The 11,855-nt window shown below is 52.8% G+C and overlaps 1 protein-coding gene across 2 annotated transcripts; it reads right to left on the reverse strand.

The window, feature by feature from the left end:
- Nucleotides 1-2,994: 2,994 nt before the first annotated feature.
- On the reverse strand, nucleotides 2,995-5,953 carry FEM1A (fem-1 homolog A). Of its 2 annotated transcripts, XM_069497147.1 has the most exons (2): nucleotides 5,125-5,928; nucleotides 2,995-4,998 (listed from the first exon to the last, which is right to left on the reverse strand). In XM_069497147.1, exons 1-2 carry the CDS (start codon nucleotides 5,835-5,837, stop codon nucleotides 3,852-3,854), a joined length of 1,860 nt encoding a protein of 619 aa, XP_069353248.1. In that variant the 5' UTR covers nucleotides 5,838-5,928; the 3' UTR covers nucleotides 2,995-3,851. The 2 variants fall into 2 exon arrangements, with proteins under 2 accessions (XP_069353248.1, XP_069353245.1); XM_069497144.1 differs by having other exon boundaries at nucleotides 2,995-5,953.
- Nucleotides 5,954-11,855: the final 5,902 nt, after the last annotated feature.

Below are 11,855 nucleotides of genomic sequence, written 5' to 3' on the forward strand. Positions count from 1 at the left end.
AGTCCGGGGAGGCAAGAGGCATTCATTCATTCACACCCTCAACACGTATGTGCTGGGCACCTGGCGTGGGCCGGGCCCTGGCCTGGGGGCTGAGGACCCGGCAGAGACCAGGACCACAGGGCTCCCGAGGGTCTGAGAAGTGTGCTGCCCAAGCAGACAAGCAAGTGAATGGGAGAACTTCAGGCCCCGACTGCAGCTCTGTGGAGACACACGGGCAGCACGCGGGGAGGGCAGCGAGTTGGGGTGGGGAGCTTCCACTGTGGTGGGGGTGGGCTGCCTATTCTGATACCCTCTGGCTTGGGTTTAAGCCCTGACCCCGGTTCTCTGGCTGGGTAAGCCTGGGCAAGCCCCTTCCCCTCCCTAGACCTATTTGTTCATCTACAAATGACTGGGGTCATTGGCTGTGTGGCCTTGGACAGGTCACTTGACCTCTCTGAGCTTTTTCCTTCACTGATAAATTGCAGGTAGTAACTTTATTATTGCAGATCCCATTTTTGCTGTCCCCTATAGCATTTATTCCATTTTCCAGCAACCCCCACATTTCCCTTGGACTACTGACTGTCTGGGGTGGTGGGCGCCTTGCCCAATCCCACCCAAGGGACTCGGGGCAAGCCAATTGGCATGTACCAGTCTTGAGCTACTGTGATTGGCTGAGGGAAGGACATGTGACCCAGGCTGGTCCAATCAGAGTGAGCCCTGGGATTTTGGCTGGGAGAAAGACGCTCTTTTCTTCTGCTAGGGTTGAGTCCACTGGCTGCTATCTTGGGGAGCTCCCCCACCCCTACAGCAATCTGAGAGCACCTAACCAACCAGGTCATCAGTAACCATCTGATCTGCTGGATCAACCCTCACCTGAAGCTTGCCAGAGCTTTAAGATGACCTTCATTAGAAGGAAGGAGGCTAAGTCACAATTCTCAAGTCTTAGCTTTTAAAGAAAGCGTTCAGCCCTAATTTTTCCTTGTGAAGCGATTTGCTTGGGCTCAGGAGCAGCCATTCTGACAGACCCAAAAGGGAGCTGAGGCAGGATGGCCACCTGCCCCAGGGACGGGAAAGCTTTTGCCAGAGCAACACCAAAAAGCAGGGGAAGGGGACCCCAGTGTCCACCTTCTCAGATGCGCTTCTACCTCGTGTCCCTCCAACCCCTGGGACGGACGGGAGGAACAAGGTGTGGGCCTGACAGCCCCGAGTTCGGATCTCAGCTCTTCCTCCACGTGCTGTGTGTCCTCAGGCAAGTGTCTTAACCTCTCCTAACAGGAGAGGCTGCCCCCACTTGCCAAACAAGAACAACATCTGCTCTAGAGGCTGCTGTATAGATGACACAGCACAGGGAAGCACGGGGAACAGCGTCCTGCACACAGCAAGTGCTCAAGAAATGCTCACTGGTGTTACCTGGCCGCTAGGAGACGGCTCTGCAAGTCCCTGCGCGTTAAAATCCACTCCTTCAACGCAACCCGGACATAGTGACACCACAGCCCAGCAGGCGCCACCGCAAGTTGTCTGTCCCCAAACCAAGCCCAATGGCAGATGCACGAAACCAGGACGTGGAGAAAGAACCCCCCAACCCCATGGGCCACTGGAAGTGTGACGGCCCCAGGGCGGGGCCTTTCCCTGCTGTGACACGCGGTAAAAGCACCGGGAGATGCATTTGCATCTCCAGTGTCACCGGCTCAATCGTTATTCCTAAGGGGGCTCCCCAGAAACCCGCCAAACCAGCTCTAACGGGGTGGCACTTTTTGGCCAGCGTTTGTCCTGATATGGAGAGAACCAGAATTTTCAAACGTTCAGAAGTTTACGTGAGGAGGTAAGATAAAGGAAAAGGGGTAGGACTTTCCTTCTCGGCCTGGAGCGGCTCTAGGACACCCGTCAAGTTCAAGGGACAGCACCTCACTGGCTCCATCAGTGGGGCTGGCTGCAAGCCAGGCTCGGTTTGGCCAAAACACAGCAGCCCCCGCCCCCCGCCCCTGTCGTGCCTCCTCCAGCCTCCTGTGAGGGAGCCTCCTGGTGACCGCGCTCTTCTCTGCCTTAACGGAGGGTCACAACATCCGTGTGTTTCCATGGCAACCCCACCCCCAACTCCCCTAATTACACAGGGTGGCCCCACCGCTCTGCTTTCACCTGAGCCAATACCACGGATTCCCACACTCCTGCTTTCCCACCCTGGACCCCCGCTCTGCTCACACCAAGGACCCGGCAGGCGATTCTCTTCAAATACCTTTTTTTTTTAATGACTTAAATGCCAGCGCAGAGACTCACAATTTAAACGGTCTCGTGTCCTTGTTCTGTGCTTTGGAAGGGACAGGAACTGCCTTTCCTGCCTTGGCTAAGTCGAAACCTTGTCTTGTAAATAAATAATTTCCTAACAAACACTGCAAACGATGCCTAGTGTCCTTCAAGGGGCAGGACAGTGGGGTGCCCACTGCCGCTGCTCCCGAGGGCCTGTCTGTGGCCGCCGCGGGAGAGAGATGCGGGGAGAGAGGATGCCGCGCTCCTCAACGTCACTCCCCTCCCGAGCTGCGTCCCTTTGGTGACTCGCTGCTCTCCAGACAGATGAAGACCCTGCCCTGCCCGCCAGGGCTTACGGAGCCTCGTTCCTGAGAAAACTCCAGCTGGGGCAGATCCTCTGGCACCTCCCTGAGTGACAGGAAACCGGGACTTTGCACACACCTCGGCCGGCAGGTTGTAGCTGACGCTCACCGTCTCAGCCAGCAGGCTCACTTGCTCTACTTGCGCCTTTATCGTGAAAACCTGGATTCACGTCCTCGATGGAGCAGCCAAAAAAAAAGTGACTCAGGCCACTTGTGGGCACGCCCACGACCAAGGCAGAGACCGCGTGAGATCCGCGGAGCTGAGTGGCCTGCAGTTTTCACTTGGAAACCGCGGCAACCCAGACCCAACCATGTCAGTGTCTGCTGGGTGGCAAACCGCTGTCAGGCTTTCACGTCACGCCTTTGGCACTTAACCTGATCTTTGTTCTGAAGAACAGTTCTCTTTCTAACAACGTTAAGTTGGGAGGCCGATAAAAGGCAGAAGAGTGAAGTTTTATAAAAACGTATGACCACCTGTGTTTTAGGGACCACGACCATGGCCTGTCCCTCGCTCACCAAATTCCTCATACAACAAAGCTCACTCCCTCCCTGTGGCCTCAGCCAACTCAGGCACCACAAAATCCTCACTGCTTGAAATTAACTTATATGGGAGTCTGACAAATGAATTCTTAAAAAAAAAAAAAAAAAAAAGGCAGTAAAATCTCAGAACTTCTGTGCAATGCTTGTAACCTGCCCACTTATTAAATAAACAGAACACCAAACCAACTGAAAGCTATGCAAGTGGCAGGCTGCCCTGGGCAGAGCCCTGCCCGCACACCCATGACCGCGGTGACACAGGAGCAGGGCACGACTGTGCTGGAAGAAATGAGAGGTGGTCTTCCTTCTTGACTTTCAAACTCTCAACCGTGGGAGACCCCAGTCCTAACACTGTATTTGGCAGCTGGATTCATCTGGCCACGTGAGAGGCGGGGAAGGCAGACCGGTTCTCAATTTCTTCCTGCGTTTGCGGCAGGGAAGGAAGGCGATGGCTTTAGTCCCTCGGCCTGTAGGTGAGAAAAGGCTTCTGAACCCCAGGTAGACAGGATTCAGGGGAGGTCTCGGGTCTTTTCCCAATTTGGGACGGGTGGCTGGGCTCCTAGAGAAAGACAGTCCTCCTAGCACATGATCCTGAAGGCTTCTAGCACCAACAGCTCACGAACTCCTTGGAAGAGCCCTTCTCCTGATGTGGGCCTGCAGAAGGCAAGAACGGGCACTGCCACGCACCTTCCCGACTCCTCCACCGAGGGTGCAAACCCTCTGCGCGGGTCAGTGCAGTTCAATGAAGGCCTCCAGCTCTTCTGGGATAAAGCCCTTGTAGGGGATTTTGTTCTTGTCCAGGGCCCGGGCTGCAAGGCACTGCAGGGTCACGTAGTTGAAGGGCTGCATGGTGCTCCGGGCCAGCAGCTTCTCATCCAGCAGCTCGTAGGCCGTCTTCTTGAAGGCGTTGGTGGCATCCATGTGGGCCCCTGCTTCGATCAGGGCGTTCATGATGGCCGGGCAGTTGTTCTGGGCCGCTATGTGCAGGGGAGTGTTGTTGTCAAAGTCCCTGCTGTCTGGGTCAGCCCCGCAGTCGAGCAGCACTTTGACCACGTGCAGCGAGGGGAATCTGCCCACCGGGTAGCGGCCTACGTTCGTGGTCTCCTTGTCCACAGCCATGTGCAGAGGGGTGAAGCCATTCTTGCCTCGGGGAGCACACTTGAGCAGGCGGTAGACGGTCTGGTGCTTCATGTGCTCCTGGCTAGGGGTGCACTCCACTTTCTCCAACAGGTACAGCAGGTGCAGGATGATGGCCAGAGCCTTGGTGAACTGGGCCGAGTCCCCAGGTTCCTTGGGCATCTGTAGGGCTCGTTCCACTTCCCGCACCCCTTTGCTGAGCACCCCCATGAGGTCTGCAAAGCCAATCTGTGTGCCCAGGCTGCCCTTGGCCGACCGGTCCTGCAGCACGTAAGAGAAGAGCTCGGCAAAGGAGAGGAAACTGCTGGCAGTCATGGGGCTCAGGGGCTCCAGGTTGTTCTGCTGCATGTCCAGGGCGTACTTCCACAAGCGGATGCAGCGCTCGAAATTGCCCGAGTCGGCGTACACTGCGCCCCTGTACCGGATGTAATAGGAAGTGTCTGGGTGAGAGGGGCCGAGGATGCGCTCCCGGATCAGCAGGGCCTGCATGCGCATCTCATCCGGGTCGGTTATCAGCGCTTCCAATTCCTCTGTGGTGTTCACCTCCCTGGAGTAGTCATAGGCCAGGACCAGCTGCTGGGGCTCTGGCTTGGGCAGGTACTCGCCCCCCTGGTGGCGCAACTCCATGGCCCGTCTCCAGTGTTTAAGGGCCCCAAGCAGATCTCGCTTCTTATCCACATAAGTGGCTCCCAGCAATTCCAAGGCTTCCACGGCAGCTTCTCGGCTGGTGGGGCAGCAGCTTTCGTAAGATTCACCGTTTGGTGGTTCCTCTGGGGAGGAGCTGCAGCACCGAGACCCCTGGGGCTGCACACACCCCTGGCTGGTGGAGGGACCGTCTCCCCCAGCGGCCTGCTCCTGGCCTGGCTGCTCCTGGATGAGATACTCCACGATGTTGGTGTGGCCCGTCACGCTGGCCGCCAGCAGCGGGGTCATGCCGTAGCCGTCGCGTTCCATGCGGGCGTTGCAGCCCAGGAGCAGCTGCAGGATCTCCAGGCTGCCGGACTCGGCGCAGTCGTGCAGGGCGGTGTTGCCCTTGGCACTGCGCCGGTTCACCTGGGCGCCCTGCTCCAGCAGGTAGCGGGCGATCTCGCGGTGGCCCTTGTAGCAGGAAATCATGAGGCAGGTGTGCCCGTGACGGTTGGCCACCTCCAGGTCGGCCTGGTGCTCGCCCACCAGGTAGCGCACCACCTCGAGGTGGCCGTCGAAGCAGGCGGCGCGCAGGGGCGTGGAGTTGGTGCGCGTGGTGCGGTTCACCGAGGCCCCGCGGCGCAGCAGGCTCCGCACCACGTCGAGGTGGCCGGCGGCGGAGGCGGCCCACAGCGGCGGCGCGCCCTCGATGGTCTCGCCATCGAAGTGCACCGAGCCGCCGGCCTCCACGCTCGCGCCGCACCGGTCCACCAGGTACTCCACCACGTCCAGGTGGCCGTAGCGGGCGGCGATGAGCAGCGGCGTCCCCCCGCCGGCCACCTCGCCGGTCAGCTCGTCCAGCTCCTCCCGGCTCCGGCCGCTGAGCAGCTTCTGGAGCAGCTGCAGCTTGCCGTCGCGGGCCGCATTGTACACGGCGGTGCGGAGGTCCATGGTCCAGGCCTCCGCCAGGCCATGGGCCGGCCGCCGGGAGACGGGGAGAGACGGCGGATCAGAGCCCGGCCGGGCAGGCAGCAACCTTCACCGTCTCCCCCACCGCCATCTTAGGGGCGCCTCTGGCGGAACAAAATGGCTGCCACGACCTGGCGCCGTCGGCGTGTTGGAGCACGACGGGAAATGGAGTCCTCTGCGGAAGCCCAGTCTATAGAACGAAGAAAGAACTATGAGGGCTTAAGACTACATTTCCCAGAAGGCCGCGGGTCAACTGCTGCGAACTATGAGCGCTCTGCATGGTGGGAATTGCCGTTCCAATGGCAGCAGATGACGGCGGAAATTGGCAATCCGAGAACTACAAGTCCCATCATGCAACGCCACACGCCATAGCTTGTGGGACCCGGGAAAATTTGGTGACGTACTTCCTGAGGCTGTCCCTGTGCCGCAGCTGACTGGGAAAGCAGGCTCGGGCTTCCCCTAAAAGACTACATTTCCCCAAAAGGCATCCCGAGGGACTCGCAACCAATCAGGAGCGAGAATGAAGGCTCAGGTAGGCTCAGCGGTCGTGTGTGCTTTGTGCCCGGCCTGGGCAAGCCGCCTACCGGCAGGGGGCGCACAAGTGAAGCGGAACAGCGGGGCGGGAGCTGAGAGGACAGGTGGCGATAAGGGTCAATATTCATCACTTGTAGCCTGAGCGGGAGTGAGACCCGCCTCTCCTAAAAGTGGAAAAATTAGCCAGGTGTGGTGGCACCTGTAGTCCCAGCTACTCAGGAGGCTGAGGCAGGAGGATCGCTTGAGCCCAGGAGTTGGAGGTTGCTGTGAGCCAGGCTGGACACCACTCCAGCCTGGGTGACAGAGTTAGACCCTGTCTAAAAAAAAAAAAAAAAATGACACATTCACTTCTTATTATTCATTCATTCATTCATCATCATTCACAAACATTATTTATGTCCTAGCACATGTCAGACTTTCCTTCCCTTTTAAGGCTCAATAATATTCCATTTTATGGATATACTACATTTTTTCTTTATTTCTTATTTATTTATTTTGCTTTATTTTTTTCCTTCAAAAATTCAGCTGCAAATATACTACAATTTCTTTATTCATTCATCCACCCATGGACATTGGAGGCGATTCCACCTTCTGTTTATTGGGAGTGATGGTGCCGTGGACGTGGGTGTCTTATGTTTTCTTTCTTTCTTTTTGTTTTTTTTTTGGTTGAGGCAGAGTCTCTCTCTGTTGTCTGGGCCAGAGTGCCATGGTGTCAGCCTCGCTCACAGCAACCTCAAACTCCTGGGCTCAAGCAATCCTCCTGCCTCAGCCTCCTGAGCAGGTGGGACTAAAGGTGCCACCACGCCTGGCTAATTTTTTCTATTTTTAGTAGAGATGGGGTCTCGCTCTTGCTCAGGCTGGTCTTGAACTCCTGAGCTCAAGCGATCCTCCTACCTTGGCCTCTCAGAGCGCTAGGATTACAGGTGTGAGCCACTGCACCCAGCCTCCAGATAGGATTTCATGGCGTAGTTTAAATGTTTGTAATGAACAGATCCAACCATTTAAAGCGTACATACACACAACCCAAAGTAATTTATTTCCTTGCACACAAAAAGCATTAGATCAAACTCCTAAATTATGGAGTAGAAAAGTCAGAATTATTTCAGTGACATCAGGACTCTTAAAATTTCCAACACAGAATCCTAAACTCAACTATGATTTGAAGGTCATGTGGGTGTCTATCAGACTAAAGGCTTTGTTATGTGTTAATGTCCCTCCGCAGATGGCAACATTCTAAAATATAATTGTTCTTTCCACAAGGCAATTACAGGATTTATTTAAAAAATTAATTCACTAGACAGATCGAGGTCTGGTACTGGGACAGCAGCTGAAAGTTGCATGTTGAACATCTTTTGAGGCTGCCAGGGCACGCCTGGGACTGGGCATAAGACCATTTAGGGATATGGAAGGCTCCAGCCAGATGGACTGTAGTCAACCCTTGGGGCATTTCTTTGTCCCTTTTGCAATGTTTTGCACTGCAGGGAGGCTAAGTGCTTTTAGTGAAAATACTTGATTCGCCATTTGCCTCTCCACATAGCCAAGGGGTTAATTCTGACACCTGACTTCCTGGGTTCAACAGGCAAGTCCACTGCCAAACAGTTGCATGGCTTTGGGGAAGTGGCTCAACCTCCCTGAACTTAGCTTTCTCATCTGTAAAATGGGCATGAAGGGTCTATGTGAGGCCTGAGAGGGAAAATACACCTAAAAGTTCTCTGTGAACTCCAGTGTGCAAGGTGTTGGGGTAGGTAGGTGTCACCCTGTGAAAGGGGCTTCCTCCTTTATCTCCTACGGCTACCGTCATCACCATCAGCACGACAGCATTAGGGCTGCTGTAACAAAGTGCCGTGCTGGGTGGCTTAAATAACAGAAATTTATTTTCTCACAGTTATGGAAGCTAGAAGTTCAAGATCAAGGTCTTGGCAGGTTTGGTTTCTCCTAAGGCCTCTCTCCTTGACTTGCAGATGGCTGCCTTTGCACTGTGTCCTTGCATGGCCTTTTCTCTGTGCACGCCTGTCCCTGGTATTCCTTACCTTCTTACAAGGACACTAGTCATATTGGATTAGGCCCCACCCTTATGACCTTATTCTAACTTCATTACCTCCCAAAGGCCCTATCTCCAAATGCAGGCATATTGGGGGTTAGGACTTTAACATATGAATTGTGGTGGGGGGGTGGGGACACAAATTCCGTCCATAACAGTCATCATTAACATCATCATCACCAACATCACTGGTACGGTCATTATCATCATCATCATCTTCACCACTGATATCACCATCATCAATATCATCACCCCGTCACCCCTGTCATGATCATAACCACATCGGCCTCCTTCTCGTCATCACCATCATCACCATCATCACCATCACCACCATCATCATCACCATCATCATCATCACCACCGTTATCACCATCACCATTGTCGTCACCATCATGATCATCACCATCAGGGAAATGGGCCAACGCTATAGATGAGCAACGCCTCCCCCCCTAAGTCCCTGGGAGCTTGCTCTATTTTTTCCCACGGCATACATCAGTTTCCAGCCCAACCTACTATATTATTTACATATTTAGGATGTTTGTGTTTTAAAAAAAAATTTGTGGAATGAGTAAAGAAATAACCCCAGGAAGCATACGGGAACCACAGCACCACCCTGCCTAAGATTCTCTGGTGCTGGCATATTCTGGGGTCTCTGCCACTTTCTTTTCTTTCATTCTGATTTTTTCCCCCTGTGCCTTCCAGGGTTGCAACCACGAGGAGAAAAACAGTGGGGGGTACAATTTGGTGGTGAGTGTGGCCCCACGCCAGGCAACTGTCGCCTTCCTGGTCCCTCCGCCATCTGGGTGCCTGTTCTCCCGCTACCTGTCCCCGCGCCAGACTCCAGGCCTGCAAACGTCCTCTCACCATGCGCCGGCACATCTCCATCCCGGGCCACCCGCCAGGCGCACACCGCGGGGTGTCATCAGCTCCAGCGCTGCCTAAACGCTGCTGGCCATGCGGAGCCACGGCCAGGCCACCTGCGCGGGCCAGGGAGGCTACGGGGACAGTTACAGACGCACCAAACCTCTCGCTGTGGAGGGGCGGGAGACTTTCATCCTAGGGTGCTTTAAATTTTGTTAATGGAAAAATATGTTAAACATTCAGATAAACAGAAAATATTAATAGACTCCAAGATAGCAATGCCAAGAATGAGGCATTTATTTCATAAATATTTACCAAGAGACTACTACTGTGTGTCCACAGCTGGGATACAGCATGGAGCAAAGTAAACAAAAGAGACCCTTTAAGTCGAGAATCTGACATATAAATGGAGAAGCGGGCAAAAAAACACAGAATAAATATATTAGTGTGCTCGGGCCGCCATAGTGAAATACCCCAGGCTGGGGGGCTTAAACACAGAGTCACTTTCCCACAGTTCTGGAGACTGAATGACTGAATGTCCGAGAGCAAGATAGGGGTGGCACTGGTTTCTTTTGAGGTGTCTCTTGGCTTGCAAATGGCCACTTCCCAGTGGAGCCCTGGCCAAATTCCTGCCGTACAGGCTCCACGAGATATAAGGAAACGATTACTGTTTTAAACGTCAACATTTTGGGGTCATCTGCGACGTTGCAATAGTACCAGAACAGTGCCACTTGCTAGCTTGTGGCTTTAATGTGTGTGTCTATAATTACTAACCATATCACACAGTTCCCCAAGAGTTTATTTGTGATGTCTGTTTCCTCTCCAGGGAACTGCCTGTTCATTGGGAAAATATGCCGTGGTTTAATTTCTAAGAAACCATTTCAATGTGTCTTCCTTTCCCTGAAGGGACTAGATAGATGTATGTCACTTAGCACAGCCTGAGGTATTGGTGTATATCATTGCTTCGTTTGTTTGTTCATTCATTCATTTGTTTAGCCACATTTTTTTACATGTTTAAGACCTACTATGTTCTGGGCTGTGCACTAGAGGCTGGAGATTTAGCGGCTATTATTGTTAATTTTCATGGTTCTGGGAGTAAACCCCACTAGGCAGTTCTCACTGGGGGTTTCTCGTGTGGCTCAAGACAGAGGGAGGCTGGAGTTGGAGTCATCTTGAAGGACTTCAACGGGGACTGCTGCCTGGAACACCTCTGTGTGGCTTGAGCCTCCTTACAGCATGGCGGCTGGGTTCCCGGAGGGAGCATCCTAAGAGAGAACCAAGTGGCAGCTGTATCACCTCTTATCACACAGCCTCAGAAGTCACACAGCGTCACTTTGGCAGCATTCTATTTGCTAGAAGAGTCGCTAAGTCTAGCCCACTTTTAAGGGGAGAGAATCAGACACCAATCAGACTCCTTCTCAAGGGAAGGGAGTTTGTGGATATGTTTTAAAATCATCACACAGGTGGGAGGAAGAGGCAGGAGCAAAGACCCAGAGGATGAACAACCTGGCAGGGGTGGTACGTTGAGTGTTTCACTGAATCACCTCGTGCTGATAAGACAGCATTTTAGGGGAATTCTCCATCAAAGTAATCACACAATTGGTCCTTTTTATAACATCATGAAAGGAAGATTCAGAGCTAAACACATGAATCAGAAGTACATTTCAGGCTGGGCGCGGTGGCTCATGCCTGTAATCCCAGCACTCTGGGAGGCTGAGGCGGGAGGATCACTTGAGGCCAGGAGTTTGAGACCAGCCTGGGCAATATAGCAAGACCCCATCTGTACAAAAATTAGAAAAATTAGCAGTGCGTGGTGGTGCATGCCTGTAGTCCCAGCTACTTGGAAGGCAGAGGCAGGAGGATCACTTGAACTCAGGAGTTGGAGGCTGCAGGGAGCTATGATGATGTCACTGCACTCCAGCCTGGGCAACAGAGCAAGACCCTGTCTCCCCCACACCAAAAAGTACATTTCAACAATGTCTTCTTAATTTTTCCTTCAAGATAAGGCATTGCTAAGTGAGAAACAGCCAATATCCATGCTACTTTCTCAGCGATCTGTGATGAATTGTCTTTGGCTTTTATTGCAAAAGTCTGAACTATGAAGACACCCTCCGTGAAAGCTGGGGGAGAGAGGTAGAGCTGTATGAAGACGTTTTAGTACCTGCTTCTGCAAGCAGAGAGGGTTGACAATGGTGGCATCCGATGATATATATTTTTTCTCTCTCTCATTGAGGCCCTTAAGAGGCCCCCTTCTCTAGCCTCTAACGGAAGTGTTGTGGAGTAGCAGGCACACCTGCTTTCTCATAGCAAGTAAGAGAGGAACTTTTATTTTTAAAAATTTAAGTAAAAAAAAAATTTTTTTTGAGACAGGGTCTTGATTTTTATCATATGTTAAACCCACCTTGGATTGTGTTTTTAATTTTTACTCTAATATAATTGCAATCTTACAGAAAAGTTACCAAAACAGTGCAAAGTATTTTTGTGTATTTTTATCTAGATTTCTCAATTGTTTGCATTTTTTCCTATTTGCTTCATAATTCTCTATGTATGTATGTGTGCGTATA

The sequence above is a fragment of the Eulemur rufifrons genome, chromosome 2 (genome assembly GCF_041146395.1).
Source record: "Eulemur rufifrons isolate Redbay chromosome 2, OSU_ERuf_1, whole genome shotgun sequence".
In the NCBI taxonomy this organism is placed as follows: domain Eukaryota; kingdom Metazoa; phylum Chordata; class Mammalia; order Primates; family Lemuridae; genus Eulemur; species Eulemur rufifrons.